Source organism: Lepeophtheirus salmonis, chromosome 2, assembly GCF_016086655.4.
Source record: "Lepeophtheirus salmonis chromosome 2, UVic_Lsal_1.4, whole genome shotgun sequence".
NCBI lineage: Eukaryota > Metazoa > Arthropoda > Copepoda > Siphonostomatoida > Caligidae > Lepeophtheirus > Lepeophtheirus salmonis.
Window position 1 is genome coordinate 4,137,857 of NC_052132.2, and position 16,726 is coordinate 4,154,582.

The following is a 16,726-nucleotide window of genomic DNA, read 5'->3' on the forward strand; positions in this document are numbered from 1 at the left end:
TGTTGTTGTTTGCCTCTGATGTAAAGCTTTTGCGAGAAATATAAGAAGATATTTGATTTTTAAATTGAGAAAAAAGAATATATGTTGAAAATTTTGATTCCTTGATCCAAATAGAAATTTCTTCTTTTCAAATAACCCCAATAATGAAACCAAGAAAAGGTTATGTAAAATAAAACAAAATTGGAATAACATTCACTCAATTACCGGAAAACTTGAAATATTCAACATAACTTTGGTGTTTAAAAAAATATGGATTATTTTCCAATAATATTTAAAATAACTTGGGAGTTTTAAAAAAATCTGTATTATTTTTCTAATAATATTCTGGAACTTGCCTTGTTGACTTGTAAAAAAGTATGACTGAAAGAAATGCATTCGGTATTCTGCCTTATGTTAGCCAGTATGTTTTTCTTTCTAGTAATACCAGTACTACTAGAAAGAAAAAGATACGGGAAAATATGACATATTCAATTATATGTATGTATGAAGATCATTCCATGGAGATCCCACTTTCTTTTTTTAATTTTTTGCATAATCATAGAGTGCGCTTGAAATAGAATGTCAACTGCCGGTTTGTGCCGTAAATTGAATAAGCAGATATAGTCATAAAAAAGTGATGTGTCATGGTTCCTTATACGTCTCCTTGTACTAATACAAATTATATCAGTTAAGATATGAGTAACATCATTATAGACCTGAAACAACTGACATGTTGTCCAGAACTTTTCAGAGTTCTTTAATTATCCTAATTGATCAAATTTCAGTAAGAATTCATCATGGATATAATTAATTATACTTTCCTTTATGTGTACATTCTACTATAATCACTTCAAGATTAAATAGAGAGCTGCGCTTAATAATGACATCCTTTCCCATTTCAGATTTTTGTAAAGCAGAGGTGCATTCATCTACTAATCGATCTGGATCTATGGAACCGGATGAATATTTTCATCGCCGTGCAAGAGGAGTATCTGGCTATGAAGAACTTCGAAACTATCCTTCAAAATTTACGAGAAACGCAGGAATAGACTATTGTACACTTAGAAGACCTCCTTCCACATCATCATTGCATGCCAACAGTCGACGTGCCGTGCAGTTTGCCGATCAGCAAATGATTCCAGTCAGTTTTCATGATATTTAATTATTTTTTATTCTTATTATAATTCTTAATGTAATCTCATTTTTATATTCTTTTATATCCAGGATGTCTACGGAGGCACTGAGCCATTATTCCCACTTCCTCCACCTCTTATTCGAGGAGGTGAGGGTGTGTCAGCATCCAATTTTATGTATGCAACACTTCGACCAGGACAATCATCAAGCAATGTTCCATTCCATGAATTTGTGCCACCTCCTCCACCCCCAATGTTCGAAAGTTCGAGTGTAGCGACAACATCCAAAGGATCTCCTTACATATCCACAAGTGTTGGACCATCTTCAAGTAATGCTAGTAGTTCCTCTGGCACTTGTACTAAACCCACGAATAATCCCAAATCATTTATCTCCAAAATCAAACAGCCATCTTCATCCTCCAAGAAAGAGGACGATAGAGACAAGAAGGAAAGCACTGTTTGACAATGATTCTAAGCTTATATAGACTTTGCATTTTCTTTAGACTGACCATGTATTTCATAAGTGGTTAACTCACTATTTTGGGGGGGAAATTCTTCTTATATATAAAAATAGTGATAAAGTGATAACTTCGATTTTTTCTTGAATACAAAAATATATTCTAATAATTTTTCAATTTAGTAATTTGCTCAAGACAGATTTTATTTAATCCAATATTAGTTTTATATTCTTCGAAATATGAAGAGTTTTATATAAATATATATAAAATGCCTAAATATAATTAATGTAAAAATTTTTTTAATCTATCATTCATTGTGTTTTTGTTTTTTTGAAATAACAAATTTGATTCTAAAATTATATAAAGTGATTAAAAAAATGAACCATGATAATTTTTTGAAGAGATATTGAGTTGTTTTGTTACATTTTTAACATTTTATTAGAAACACTTTTTGTTTAGCTCAGATAAAACATAATATGTATGTAATAAGAAATATTTGGAACATTGACGATACTTTATTCCCTGAATTTCATTTTTTCTTTAAATTATCTTCTTTTTCTATGAAAAAGTTATTAATTATACCTATCTTGTACTTAAATACATTGCAAATTATAAATATAATAATCAAAAAATATATATAAATTATAATATATGTTAAAAAAGGTTTTTTATAATTTACGGAACTTTTGCCAAGATGATATCGCAACCTACTATAATACAAATATACATTGAATTTATGTATTTTATTAACTATATATGTGGTACCTTAACACAAAAGCAAGCTAGAATGAATTTAACGTAGATTAAATGTCTATTGTTATAAAAATTGTCGTCAAAATATTTTTATGATTTATTTCGCATATTGTACTAAAAGTAACCAAAATTGATTTTTCACAATAACAAAATGAAAACTTGACATATTTTATCTAAAAGGGCAAATCGGTACGAATATAAGTCTTATAGATCCAAAAATGGCTCTTAACTATAGCTAAAATACTTGGGTATCCTATTTCAACCCATAAATCTGAATAAAAAGCATATTGCCTCAAATTTGGGAGTTATTAAATACGTAGTAAAAAAAAGTTGAGCTTTCTCATTTTTTAATTTTTTAACAAAATTGGTTTTATGTTGACAGACCACATATGACATTGTACAAGGAAATTAGAGATTTAATTGATAGTGTCCATTTCTTAGTCTGCTGATAATTTTTTTTATTGAATTAGGTGGATTACTTTATTCCTCTTACAATAACAATTTCAAACGTAGAAATCAGTTCATTGTTATTTTAATCAAGTGTTGAAAATCTATTAATTTACGTCAATAAAAAAACTGTCAAAATCCATGCTTCTCACTTTAATAATGATATTGTATTATATTGATACAAAAGTATTTTTAATTAATTTTACAGATTTTTTGTTTAGCAAAATATTTTAAAGTGGTATCAAACTAAAAAGGAAATATATGACTGTAATATTTGATCTATATCATCCATTTAATCGTAATGATAAAAACTTTAATTAAAGATAAAATACATACGCACTTTTTTTTTTTTTTATAATCTTGAATTATTTAATTTAATAATGCAAAGTTCTTGCATATTTATGTATGCAGTTATATTCGTCTCTGGATAGTTAAAAATATAACAAAATGCATTTTTCATTTTCATATTCAAAATCTAATATGAAAAAGTACAAACTAATTAAATCATAAACTGAACTATTAGTAAAAAGATAGTATATATTATGTTCTACCTATTACTAATTCATATTGGATTGTGCAAAAGTTTGGAGACTATTTTTAAAACTTAATAACTCTGCGTGATAACAATTTGATTATTTTTTCCTTCTAAAGGAACTCTAGAGTTTTTTCATTTTGTTTACGTTCAATTAAAAAATTAAAGATTATTATAATAGATGATAATATCGTTATTGTTTTTTTTTTTTGCTTTTTGTAGTTGCTACCTAACTACAAGGGTCGTTAGAGAAGTCCTTTTAAAAATAAAAACTACTTAATTGTTTCGGGTATAACTTTTTTATTCCCCTTTTAGGCTTCTACACTTTGTCCGAACTGCTATAGTTTGATTATCTCTTTGTAATAATAGGATATTTGTCCAAGTCTGAAAAATAGCCGTTAGATTCTGCAATCATCTCCTCGTTTGAATAAAATATTTCCCTTGCACCCCCACCCCCAGCCATTACTTCAAATTGGGAAACAAATAGTATCAATTTTGCGACCAAAATTGCCGGAGTGTGAGCTGGTCCATTGTGGTTATGAAAAAGGACTTATTTGTGGGCCAATTGTGGGCGTTTTTCTTGCAGCTTGGTATTCTTAATAATCTTTCCGATCGAAGAAACGGTCTTCGCCTTCTTTAGTGTATATTCTCCTTTGATCGCCCATTGTTTGGATTGTTGTTTGGTTACGGGAGTGTAGTGGTGTATCCATGTTTCATTCACTGTGAGGAAACAACGCTTAATGTCCTGTAGATTCTCTCGTATAGCTGCAAACCATACTTCCAACTCTTCAAACAATTTATTTTTTGGTCAAGCGTGAGCAATTGCAACTCCTATCTTGTGGATAGCGTTGTCATGTCCAAATTTTGATGCAAAATAGTAATTACCCATTTATTGGAGATGCCCCTAGCACCAGCAATCTCATGCACCTTCACTCGCCCGTCATCAATCACCATATTATGGATTTCCTCAATGATTTATAGAGTAGTAACCTCAACAGGGATTCCAGGACGTTCATCGTCACTTGTGCCAATACAGCAACTTTGAAATTTTTGAAACCACTTATAAACTGTTGTAATCGAAGATGCAGGGTCCCCATAATATTTACCAAGCTACTTTTTAGTCTCTTGAGGAGTTTCTCTCCACTTCTTCGATTCAAACGAATCCTAAACAGAAAAAGAAATTGACCAATCTGGCTGAAAGTTGGTGTATATTTTTCCAAGAGATCAAACATAAACTCGATACGCGCCAGTAATGCTATATCATAGACTTTGTACGGATATTTTAAAAGACCCTCGTATATCTTTTATTTTTATTTTCCAGAGATGATGTAATCATTCTTGAAGAGAGAGTATTAGAAAAACTTATTTGTATAAAGTAGGATTGGAATCAGCAAAAATAGGTATTTTTGAAGTCTCAGTTTTCAGAATCGACTTAATCCTACCGTTTCTACCGATACACATACATACTTATCTATATACATTATTAAGTAACAAAAAAATTATAACAATTTAAATTGGTGAAACTATAAAAGGAGCTGAGGATCATAGTATTGATTAACATTTTGTTTAAGCCAAGGGACTACCTCCTGTAAGATTTCTGGATATAATGATATTTTTTCACTTTATATTTAAGACATAAGAAGTGACATTGAAGCCAAATATGTCTCAAAAGCAGGAACCATCTGCAGTATGAAGGATTGTCGGGATAAGGTTGCATAGATGGATATATTCTAGATTGTTGTAATGTGAAGGGATCGTCGTCTTAGGGCCTATGTCATTTTTCCAGAGCCTTCTTAAGTTTTAAACTCCCTTTCCTAATCGGCTACCTAAAAAAATACCCAACATCTTGGCCTCCTCAGGATGAGAAGAAACCATTTGTGGTATAAGATATTCCTACATATATACCGCAAAAGTTTCTAGGCTAAATATCTTTTAGCCTTCTCCGTAAATAGGGAATTCGTTGAGTAATATGATTAAATATTACATTTTAGCTAATTTATTTATTCAATAAGTCCTGATTCACAAGCAATATCAAACTCGACACTCCAGTAAATAAAAAGCGATTAAAACAAACATAAAATATTATAAATAAAGAAAGAGAAACAAAAGCTATAGTTTCAATGGCAATAACAAAGAAAACTATTGCAATACTTGTTATGTTCCATCACCATCCATTATGATTACTCATCATCTTTTCCATGAATTGATGATGTTCTTCTGACGGCGTCGTCCCGGGTTCGTTTCTGTTCTTCCATAGGCATTTTAACCAATATCACTTTTCCAACATCTTCCTCCATTCTTCTAATTCGATCTTTTAATACTTCTATGTAGAGGTAACTCGAACTACAAATCTTGCCGAATTAATTGAACGATGCGATCATAAAGACTGTTTAGAAGAAAATATAAACGTTAAATTAATTGTGGGACTTTGGGAAGAAGAAACGAGGAAAAAGCTCATAGAAGAAAAAGAATGTACACTTCAAAAAGTGATTCATAGATGTAAAGCTGAGGAAATGTCAAAGAGGGATGACGAAAAGTTAAATTCTGTAAAAGTCAAAAAGAGGAAAATTCAGGGTCCTTAGTCGAAACAAAAACAGTTTTAGGAAAAGTCCTCCTGAAAGAAAAATAATGGATTGTATATTCTGCTCAAGAGACCATATTATAAATAAATGTCCTGCTTAGAAACAGGAATGTAGAAATTGTAAAATAATTGGTCATTTTAAAGATTCAAATGCCTGTAAAGATGGAATTGCAAGAAACGGAAGAGTCACGCTAAGAAACGAAACCACATTTAGTCCCTCGCCTGCAATACAAGTTCGATTAAACTCTCTAGATGGAACATACTTAGGTAATTATAGTTATGCAATTCCGAACTCTGGTAGTGAGGTATCTATTGTGTATAAATTTTTTTTTAAAGAAATTGGAATACGACTTAGAGATTTAAATAGACCTTCAGATTCTCGTTTAAATGGAGCTACTGGAGCTACTTTTAATCAACTAGGATCTATAATTTTAAATGTAGGTTTTGGAAATGAGGAAATTAAAGAAGAGATTATAATAGTAAAGGAAAATGTTAAATTTCTAATGTCGTGGGTATTGTGTGAAAAATTAAGGATTTTACCGGAAGATGGAGCGAGGTAAATGGAAAAGAGCCAGAGAACCTAGTGCTCGTGGAATCAAGGAAATGAAATATATTTCCTATGAAGAAATTAAAACCATGAGAGACAAGCATGTGGAGGAGTATCCTGATGTATTAATTGATGGAAATCAACCATTAAGAAAGATGAAATGCGCACAGATAAAAATATCTTTAATGGAAGGAGCAGAAACCTGGAAAATCTACCAGCAAGGGCGATTCCCTTTGCTTCTAGAGAAGCTACGAAGAAGGAATTGGAAGAATTGTTGACAAAATGAATAATTGAGCCGCTAGGAAATGAACCTACGGAATGGTGTCACCCTAAGGTTGTGGTGGGAAAGAAAAATGGTAAGGATAGACTAACAGTGGATCTAACAAAATTAAATGAATTTGTCAAAAAACCTATACATCCTATGACTAATCCCAAGAAGATAATTTCAAACATTTAACCTGGAAATAAGTACTTTTCCACGTTTGATGCTATTAAAGGATATTGGCAGATCCCTTTACACCATGAGAGCCAAGACCTAACAACGTTCATAGCTCTGTGGGGAAGATTCAAGTTTAAAAGATGGCCAATGGGATTAAATGCAACAAGTGACGTATTCAATCTTATGATGGACTAAGCTTATGGGGAATTGCCAAATACAAAGAATTTGGTTGATGATATTTTAAAATATGATGAGACATTTGAAGAACATGTTCAGAGAGTCAAAGAATTTTTTGATCGAAGTAAGAAATTTGGAATATCACTCAATAAAGAAAAATTTTAATTTGCTAAGCCAAAGGTTAAGTATATTGGTTATATCGTTGGAAAACATGGAATTAGTATCTATCCCAGAAAAACGGAAGCCCCTTAAAAAAATACCAGCTCCTCAAAACAGAACTGAGTTGAGATCGTTCATGGGAATGGCAATCAAATGAGCTGATTTTCAAAGGAAATAGCCAACTTATCTGTCACATTGAGACCTTTATTATCCAACTAGAATGAGTACATATGGACTAAATAACAAGATGACATATTTGAAGATGTCAAGAAGTCTTTGGTTAAATTACCTCAAAAGAGTCCCTTCATGCCGAATAGAAAAACGGTTTTAGAGACTGATGCTTCCAAGAAAAAAGATCTTGGGTATATCTTAAGACAAGAAGACAATGAAGGAAAATGGAATCTTATTGAAGCAAATTCTAGATGGTTGAGTGCAGCAGAAGAGAATTATGGAATGACAACGCTTGAGATGATGGCCATATATTGGGCAACAAAAAAATTAAATGTTTATCTTCAAGGATTACCTCATTTTCATATTGAAACAGATTATCAAGCAATTGTAAATATTCTCAACAAGAAAACTCTTTACGAAATTGAGAATCCAAGACAAAAAGAAGTCAAAGAAAGGACGCAAATGCGGTATAACTTCGTTGTTGCATGGAAACCAGGAAGAAAAATATTACCAGCTGATAATTTGTCAAGAAATTCATATTGGAATCCGAGGAAGGACGTCATATTGGAGGATTTGCATACGAATAAGGTTGCAAGAAGAATATTAATAAGATCTGTATGTCGTAAAAAAATTCAGACGGATGAGATCAAGGATCGAAGGTTAAGAAAATTGAGAGACTAAGCACAAGAAGATGTTAATTATCTAAAATGGATAAATTTTATAAAAGACGGGTTTGGAAATTATATCAAAAATCTCCCTGAAGAATTATAACTCTACTGGAATTTAAGACATAGTCTATCGATTTATGAAGGTTTGATCATCGTCAATAATAAAAGAATTGTTATACCAAGAGTAGCTCAGAAATAAATATTGGAAAATCTGCATGTATCTCATCAAGGCATAGTGAAGACTAAGCAGCGTTTCAGAGAGATAATTAATTGGGCGGGAATAGATATGGACATCGAAAATATGGTGAGAAAGTGTGAGGAATGCTCGAAGTTATTACCTAGTTTATTTCCGGAGACTCAAATTAAAGGACCTAAAATAACGAAGCCATTTCAAGCAGTAGCTGTGGATATATTTTCTGTAGGTGGAAAGAATTTCTTGGTTTATGTAAATAAACATTCTGGATATCCTGCTTTGCATTATTTTGAGCATAGTGGATGTACATCAAGAGTGATTCAGAAAGTAATGGAGAGATTCTTCGTTGATTATGGTATACCTGAAGTTTTAGAATCAGATGGGGGAACAAACTTCTCGTTCAGGGAATTTAAGAATTGCAATCCTTTTGGGGAGTTGAATGGCGATGATCTTCTCCACATAACCCACAACCCAATGGATTGGCTGAAGCTTGTGTGAAGAAATTGAAATATTTAGTAAAGAAAACTATGAATGGAAATAAGATAAATCAGTCAAAGATCAATCTTGGAATTTTAGAAATAAGAAATACTCTGAGAATAGAAGATGGATTGAGTCCAACTAAAAGCACCAAATCGATCCGTGAGGATTTTTTCCCCTTCTCCAGGACATGTCTGGAATGTTTATATTTTTCATTTCTTGTAATTAGGAATATTATTTTATTCACTCACATATTCATTTTTTTTATCTCTAGAAATCGACAGTTTGTAAAAATCATCTAAACTTAATTAAAATTTAAAATTCATTGAGGTTTTAAAATATAAATATAAAGATAAAAGCCTAACTCTTTATTTGGACCTTTTTGCAGTGATAGACCTGAATTTGGAGACCATCTTTAAAAAACATACCCTGTTCTTGAAAGTAGGATAAGATCTGGATTTAGCGGCGCTTTTATTGGCTTGGAATAATTAGAATTAGAAGGGCGTCATTATCTTCTTCATAAGTTCTGAAGGAACGTTGCTATTTTTCTCAATTTCTATATCTTCGTGATTTGATCGTTAATTAAGGCTTACATCAATAATATTTTATACTCCAGTCTTGTTAAGGATTTCATAGAAGTTTCTACAGCTTATCCAACTACATTGGCAATAGCTGATGAGATCTCCCTTGATTCCGTCCCATTAGCAACGCCAGAGATACTTTATTCTTCCAGAGCTTATTCGTCTAATTTAAGGGATGGATTTGACAGAGAGTCTATCACTAGAATATAATTGAGCAATAGTTTGACATAATACGTTGGCATATTCCTGGATATTCATTCTAACATTATTGCAACCATGTTTTTTTCTTCAAGACAAGACCAAAACAGTTTTGACAGTACAGCTGCACACATTTAAATTTCAGTCTTATTAATTGACTATCCAAAGGAATTTGGATTCGCTTCGGCTATTTAATGTTCTTCAAAACCGAACAGAATAGCAATATCGTATACATCAACATTTTTTAGTCCTTCTATACGAAAATACTTATCTTCAGTGTCTTCAATCATGATTACAAATATCTCCCATTTAAGCCTCTTGTCCAAATCAAGAGTTTTCCTTTCATTGACCTTCAAGTCCCTTCCTTTCTTAACTACTTTCGAGTAATGTATGCGAGGGGTTCCTTCTTTCCTCCCCTTCAGACAGGTCAAGAGGTCTATCTGGCGGGAGCTCTGATGTACTTATTAATAGCCAAGGTCATCTTTTACTAAATGACTAGAATCTTTTTTTGCTTGTGCGCGATTAAAATAAAAAAGACGTCCTATTCAAAACTGTTACTTATTCTAGAATATTATCTTTTATTAGTTGATATTGTGATCGATTGTTGTGGATTATCTCCATTTGGAATTATGGATCTATTATTATCCATGTCATTTTCTCATGGTTCTATTACTGATAGATCCATAATTTGAGTGAATTCGGTCATGGTCATCTCATTGTATCTCAGCGTTGGATGATGCATTAGTATAAGTTGTCCTTTCTTTAAAAGATGGATGACCATGAAGTTATTCGGTGCTCAGAGGGATTATAAATTAAGCTCGTCTCAGATTCGAATGATAAAGACTCTCTTAGTACACGTTACTTCTACCCTCTTAAGTATTGGAGAGGCTTGGTCTTAGTTTTGTGAATCTTAAATTAGTCTAAGAGGAGAGTTATAGGGATTGTGGATATTTAAGGTACTATTCCCTAATTAACTTAATTGCAGATGAACCTCTAAAAATCTCTAAATTGGTCTCAAAACAATTATGCCCACTCACATCTTCAATGAAGAGATTGAACATTTTGTTACACTTCTTACGATCTGTTGAGTGCCAATCTGTAGAAACCATTTCTTTTCCCTTTTCATCTATTATTATTTTCCACAGATATCTATCACTTAATTCATCTGTAATTACATTTACAATCCATTGGACTTGAGAACTGTGTTTACAATTATATTATTAATGTCTGTAAATTGTACGCCCACTAAGATATAACGTAACACAATAATTGATTTCAGTAAAATTAATAATTTTGTTTGCTTAAATAAGAGCCGGAAATTCAGATGATTTACATATTATTTAATAATATATGTAAATAAAGTATTTACATGGATAACAAAATATAAAAAAAAATGGCACAAAATGATAAATCTATTAATATTTTTTACATTTTAACAGGCGATAACTTATTCATTTTTCTTACAGATGGGCAATTTTTGGAATTTGGAGAATGTTTTTGTTTTTCATTAATGTTTATATTATCATTATGATATGAAATAAAATTACTTACTATTACATCGAAAAACTTTTTAGAAATTTTTGGGAAAAAAGAAGAAAACGAATGCACATTCTCACAAATAATTTCTAGTAGGAAATTAAAATCATGCTCCTCTTGAATTCGTATCATGAATAAACTTGCAAAAAGTTCATTTGATTGAAAGAAAAAAACAGAAACGATTTTTCTACGTCATTCATAATTTCCATGTACAATTTTACACAAAATAGACAAGACAAAGTAAATCATATTCCCATTGGAATATGGATTTTCGAAATAATTCTTATCTTTCTTTAAAATTGTTCTAAAAATATTTTATCGCAGAAATGTCCATCTGTTATAACTGAGACGACGTCAAACTCTATCGCCGATAACATCTTAAGAACTGAGTAGAATTATGTCTTTATTAGCTCGGAGGATATCTGACAAACATGAATAATAAAAGCAGGGCTCTTGTAATGGCCAGAAATGCTATTGATGAAGAATCACAGTAATGTTTTGTAGGGTCCATATTTTCCAAACCCGTGATTCTGACTTTGGAGTATTCAATTAACTACATTACAAAAATTCATCTATGAGAATGGACACTTTTTTATCGTTCCATTGTAATGACGTGAACCTTTTTTGCAGTGTAGGATTCCAAAATATGTCTCATCAATTTGGTAATTTAATATGTATAAAGATCCTCGATCTGACTTACTACAAGTCTTACCACGGTTTTTCATACAAATTACTTTGTATTATCATATAAATAGATAAATATGTTTAACAACAAACTTTGAGCGCCAATGATAGCTGCGTATACACAGGTAGGAGGTAGTTTGTTGTTTTGGTGGATAGCCCAAAGTGTTTTGCGTCAGTGATCAACGCAGTATTTATTCTGGCATCGTAGACAGAGCAGAGTGTTTTTATTGTAATACACACCCAATGAGACAATAATGAGATTCCAAACTTCTTAAATCTGGACAGGCCCTTCGTTTGGAGAGTCAGGAAGGAACTGGAAGAGTAATTATGAATCAACAGCAAATTTTATTTATCACAAGATGAGGTCTGACTACGAGAGAGTTAATCATTTCGTTGTAAATTTGGAAAATAATTGTTGATTAGCCATAAAAATCGAGGAGAGGCATTGCCAGAGATCTCAACTGTTCTGAAAAGGCTCATCAGGAAGTGTGTTACAGATGATTTGCAAGACAAATCATACAAGATGCGGAAAACTCAAATTCTAACAGAGAAGACAAACGTTGACTTGGTTTTCATAATTTTTCTGGACGTTATTGGACTTCCTTATTTTGGATGCGGTTGAGTAACACGCCCACATATCCTCCTACAGCACAAAATATGAGCTGATGTTTTTTGTTTTGTTTTGTTTTTTTAATTCGGAAGATTAGTTAAAGGGAAAATCTATTTTTTTTGACAATTGCGTTGTTTGTTAAATATATGTCGAATCCTACAGATATGTTTTACCCACTGACCACTTATAATTAATTATATTAGCTATTTAGATAACAATTCATTAAATGATTTCTCCTTTACTTTACGTAATTGTAATCGCGCATTTTGTGATGAACAATATATCATCTAAAGTAACCAAGATAAGCTATATAAATATTATATCCTACCTTCAAAGGAGTTTATTCAACAATATTTTTTTTGCTAAAGAAAATGTTTGGATAACATATTTCCATATTGAGGTAATTGTACGATAATACGAAATTTACATTTTTCTAAACCAATTAAATATGTAGCAAAGTCCATTTTAATAAGCATTTTTTTAGTTCGCCTGTTTTTTTTTCTTGGAGATAGCAAACATAGTTATTATGTTATTTAATCCCTAAGGAGTGAACTTCCTTTTCTACTATATACATCAGAACATTGATATATACGAAACTGGAATAAACATTTGCGGGCGGTCATACACACGGAGTGACACTGAGGATTTGTTGCAGGAGTTATAATTGTAAGTCATGTTGGACTCAGAGTAGAACTGAGGATCGGCATTGGAGTTATTCTTGCCAATATCCTTGCTTACTTTTTTAAAGATATGACAGCTAAGCAGCATTTCTTCTCAAATATTCTTCAAATTGTCATGATTACCACGTTAAATTCTGGTTTCTTACATAAATAAATAACTTTGCAAAGTGTAGCAAAGGAACGCATTGTAAAGTGAAGAATATATTACTTGAGTAGGAGTTGAGGGATCTAGACTCAATCACTTAATTTCGCTCAAATTAGTTTTTTTCGCGTAGGAAAAAAAAACCATTGGATTTTTGCAGTATAAATATTTCTTTTTATGCATGATATAAGAATTTTAGGGATTTAATGGGCATTGAAGTTCCACTTCATGATAAATATTACATACATTTTGTAATTGTACTGTAATGGTTAATTAGTAGATACAAGAAAAGGTCATAGTGATTCATATGATGAGATGTGATCACCTTCTTAGTAAAAAGTTGCCATAATTGAATTTCAGCTATACAATATCGCTCCCTCCAGTTCCATGATAATAAAACGATTCCTCTCCTTTTAAGCAATACCGGTCGGTCCTGTTCAATCGCCGACTTAAAACGGTCGAGCTTTTCAATGTAGACGGCAGAATTGAGCGGAGAAAAATCTTTCGAACCACTGTTGTTCAACACGAACAGAAATAATATTGGCCCCATTTACATTGTAAATTTTCTTTGTCGCTTTTGATGTGTTTTTCGTTTTCAGGTCGTAAAAATATAAAATACGGTGAATATCTTCCATACTCGACATACGTTAATTAACAACTGAATTGGTCAAGTGCAATACTGTTCAAAAGTGTTTGTAGAATACACTTCAAACTTTATAACGCTTTATTGTATGATCTGATATTACCAATACTAAACAAGATGTACTCAGTTTTAAAAAAAGAGAGGGAATACGAAATTAATTTTTTACCAGCCTAATAATTAGAATAAGTATATAAAATATTTTTCTATACTCTTCAAGAACAGCTGAATACAAATACATTATTAATAGCTCAATTATGAAATTTGAACCCAAAATAGATTTTATTATAATTTATGTTCTTAAAAAATTGATACCTACACTGGAGTGGCCAATCAAAATAGGTTTTTCCCATGCCTATTCTTGATTAGAAGAAATTTAAACGAGACCATATAAATAGAAAAAAGGAAAGTTTATACATTTACATAAAAAAGGACATTCCAAAAATAAATATGACATTATTAATCTTCTTTTCTATTAAAAGAAATAAGGTCAAATCGATAAATATATTTATATTTTTTTTTTGTTATTCTGTTCTCACATTATACAGTAAAATCCGATTAAGAGAATGGAGAAATCACTTAATAGCAACTTTTTCCCCGGAAAAAAGTTTCACTTTTTTTACTTTGCAAAAATAAAAGCATTAAGGATCAATTGTTTAGTGTTTTTTGTTTTTTTATCAACTAAATACAAATCCGGGATTTTGATGGGAGATAAAGGATTGCTATTTCAAATATGGAGGATCATATATAGAGGACACCATAATGGCATACATCAACATCAAGCGTACGTCACATGGAAACTCTATAGTGTAAATGAAATAAATAATAAGGGCATTCAATTTTCTAAGGGTATCAGTAGGACGTTGTTGTTGGAAAATATGTTTTCCTCACACGCAACCTTTCAAACAAAATTATAATAATAGTTAAACCTATTATTATAATCATGTGTGTTATGAATGACGTAAAGTAAAGCTGAGTATTTGTTAGGGAGTTATGAGTGTTGGACTCAGAATAGAATTGAGGATCAAAAACGGAGTAATTCCTCCTTATGTACTTGCTTGATAAGGAGTGGGAACCTGCGTTTATTTTCTTCATTTCAAAGCGTCTTAGAGCTAATTTAATGAAACGTTGTGGTGGCTAAGCTGTTTGTCTCCCAAACATTCTTAAAATTGTCATGTTCACTTTTTAATTATTGGCTCATTTTTATTAGCACACTGCAAATACTTCCAATTTATAAATTCCAACATAGCCTATGTCAATATTTTAGACTGTAGGATACTAAAAAATATAGGACTATTGTAATTTTTTAATGATATAATTTTACGTTACTACTCAATTCAATAAATAACACAATATTTTGGGTAAGTTGAATATTTACTTCCAGAGTATTGATAAACGCAGCTGTTCTAATAAAAAAATTGAACTCCTTCCTTAAAATATGTGGTTGGACAATGTGCAACAACCCCTTACACCTATCATTGAGAGGTCAATAAAAAATTCGGAGAGCATTATATGTAAAAAAAAAAAAAAAAAAACTTTAAGGCCACCTTAAAAGGTTCTACCCAAAGGTCAATAAATTAATCGATGTGGTTATATTCATACAAATAAAGATTTTAATTTGACTTACTTTGCAAAATATAAGAATAAAAACCGAAATACAACAACGAAATAATCGAATATATTATAAATATAAAATCAGCGATATAGCACATGGGCAGAAAATTCTTTGAATTCACATATAGATAGTGCTATTTTTATTTTTTAAATTAACTTCATTTTCAGTAAGTACCACACTTCAATCTGAACTTTAGCGTGAGAGTTACGGTACAAAGTTTGACGCTACATTTCTATTATTAAGAAAGAGGATCGAATACAATTTCGTGTTTTAATTTTACAATGTTTCTTGATGGGAAAAAATACCGTCTATACAAGGCAATGGTATTGTAAATTTTGTATACAGCAACTTGAAGATCATCCCCCACGTGTAGCCGGGATCTGTATTTATATTTATTATAAGTCAAGGAAGTCTATAGCTTAGAGGAAGGGGCATGTTCATTATTCTTTTTTCCTTTCAATCGTAATAGAGGTGAAAAATTGGCGTATTATTAATGCACGTAGTGTTTTCTATACATATTGAGGGAGTCAATATATTAGAAGAACACTAAATGTTTTTTAGTTTATTTCATTCTTCAGATCACTGACTGGAATCAATATGAAAATAATGAAAAGCTTACAAAGATGACTGGAACAGTATTTGGTCACACTGTTACAGGACTAATTAACCTTCGTCATTTTTTATTTGATGTTAGTGACCTGGATTATATATATTACTTGGTAATATATACCATGATCTTGAGGAAAGAAGGTTTGGATTGTACAGACAGGCCAATTTCTATATTTCCATTCTTCAAATCAGAAAAAGATACGGTTAAAATCTCTTATAAGATTGAGCAATATGGAAGTAAAAGAATTAAAATTAATGCAAGACAAAGTGAAGGATATAGATAATGTTGATCAAATCATTGAAAAAGAAACGTCACTCCTAATGTCGTGCCTCTCTTCGTGGGAAAATGATATTTCTTAAATTTTTATAATTTAGAAGAAATGAAGAACAGTATTTGTTAATGTGTAGGGAATAGTTCTCGTTCACGTTTATAGAGGCGCAAATGCTTCAATTGCAAAAATATTTTAAAACAAGATAAAGTTGTTGAGCTCCCTAAAGAAATATATAATTCTAACTTTTTTACAGATTTTAAAGATAGGGAGTACTGATTTATCCATCAGATATTGTATTTTTGACTGATCTTGCTTCTGTAAAATTAAAAAAAGATATATTTCGGGAATTAGCCACTAGAGCGTTATTTTTTTTTTTTTTTAAATCCACGGGAAATATTCATATGGTGTTTTTCTAATAAGATTGAAGAATCTGACGGTTTACATT

General features: G+C 31.3%; 2 protein-coding genes across 3 annotated transcripts in view; both read left to right on the top strand.

Annotated features, from left to right (window-relative positions):
• LOC121132586 (neural cell adhesion molecule 2) overlaps nt 1-2,156 on the top strand; it is a 287,177-nt gene extending 285,021 nt beyond the window's left edge. For both annotated transcript variants that reach the window (XM_040728015.2, XM_040728016.2), the window contains exons 11-12: nt 882-1,120; nt 1,204-2,156. In XM_040728015.2, coding sequence (XP_040583949.2) covers nt 882-1,120; nt 1,204-1,575 — 611 coding nt within the window. In that variant the 3' untranslated portion in view covers nt 1,576-2,156. The remainder of the gene's footprint in view (nt 1-881; nt 1,121-1,203) is intronic.
• A 6,174-nt stretch (nt 2,157-8,330) lies between these two features.
• LOC121113886 (uncharacterized) lies at nt 8,331-8,735 on the top strand. Its single transcript, XM_040707749.1, has one exon. The coding sequence runs from the start codon at nt 8,331-8,333 to the stop codon at nt 8,733-8,735; it is 405 nt and encodes a 134-aa protein (XP_040563683.1).
• The last annotated feature ends 7,991 nt before the right edge of the window (nt 8,736-16,726 follow it).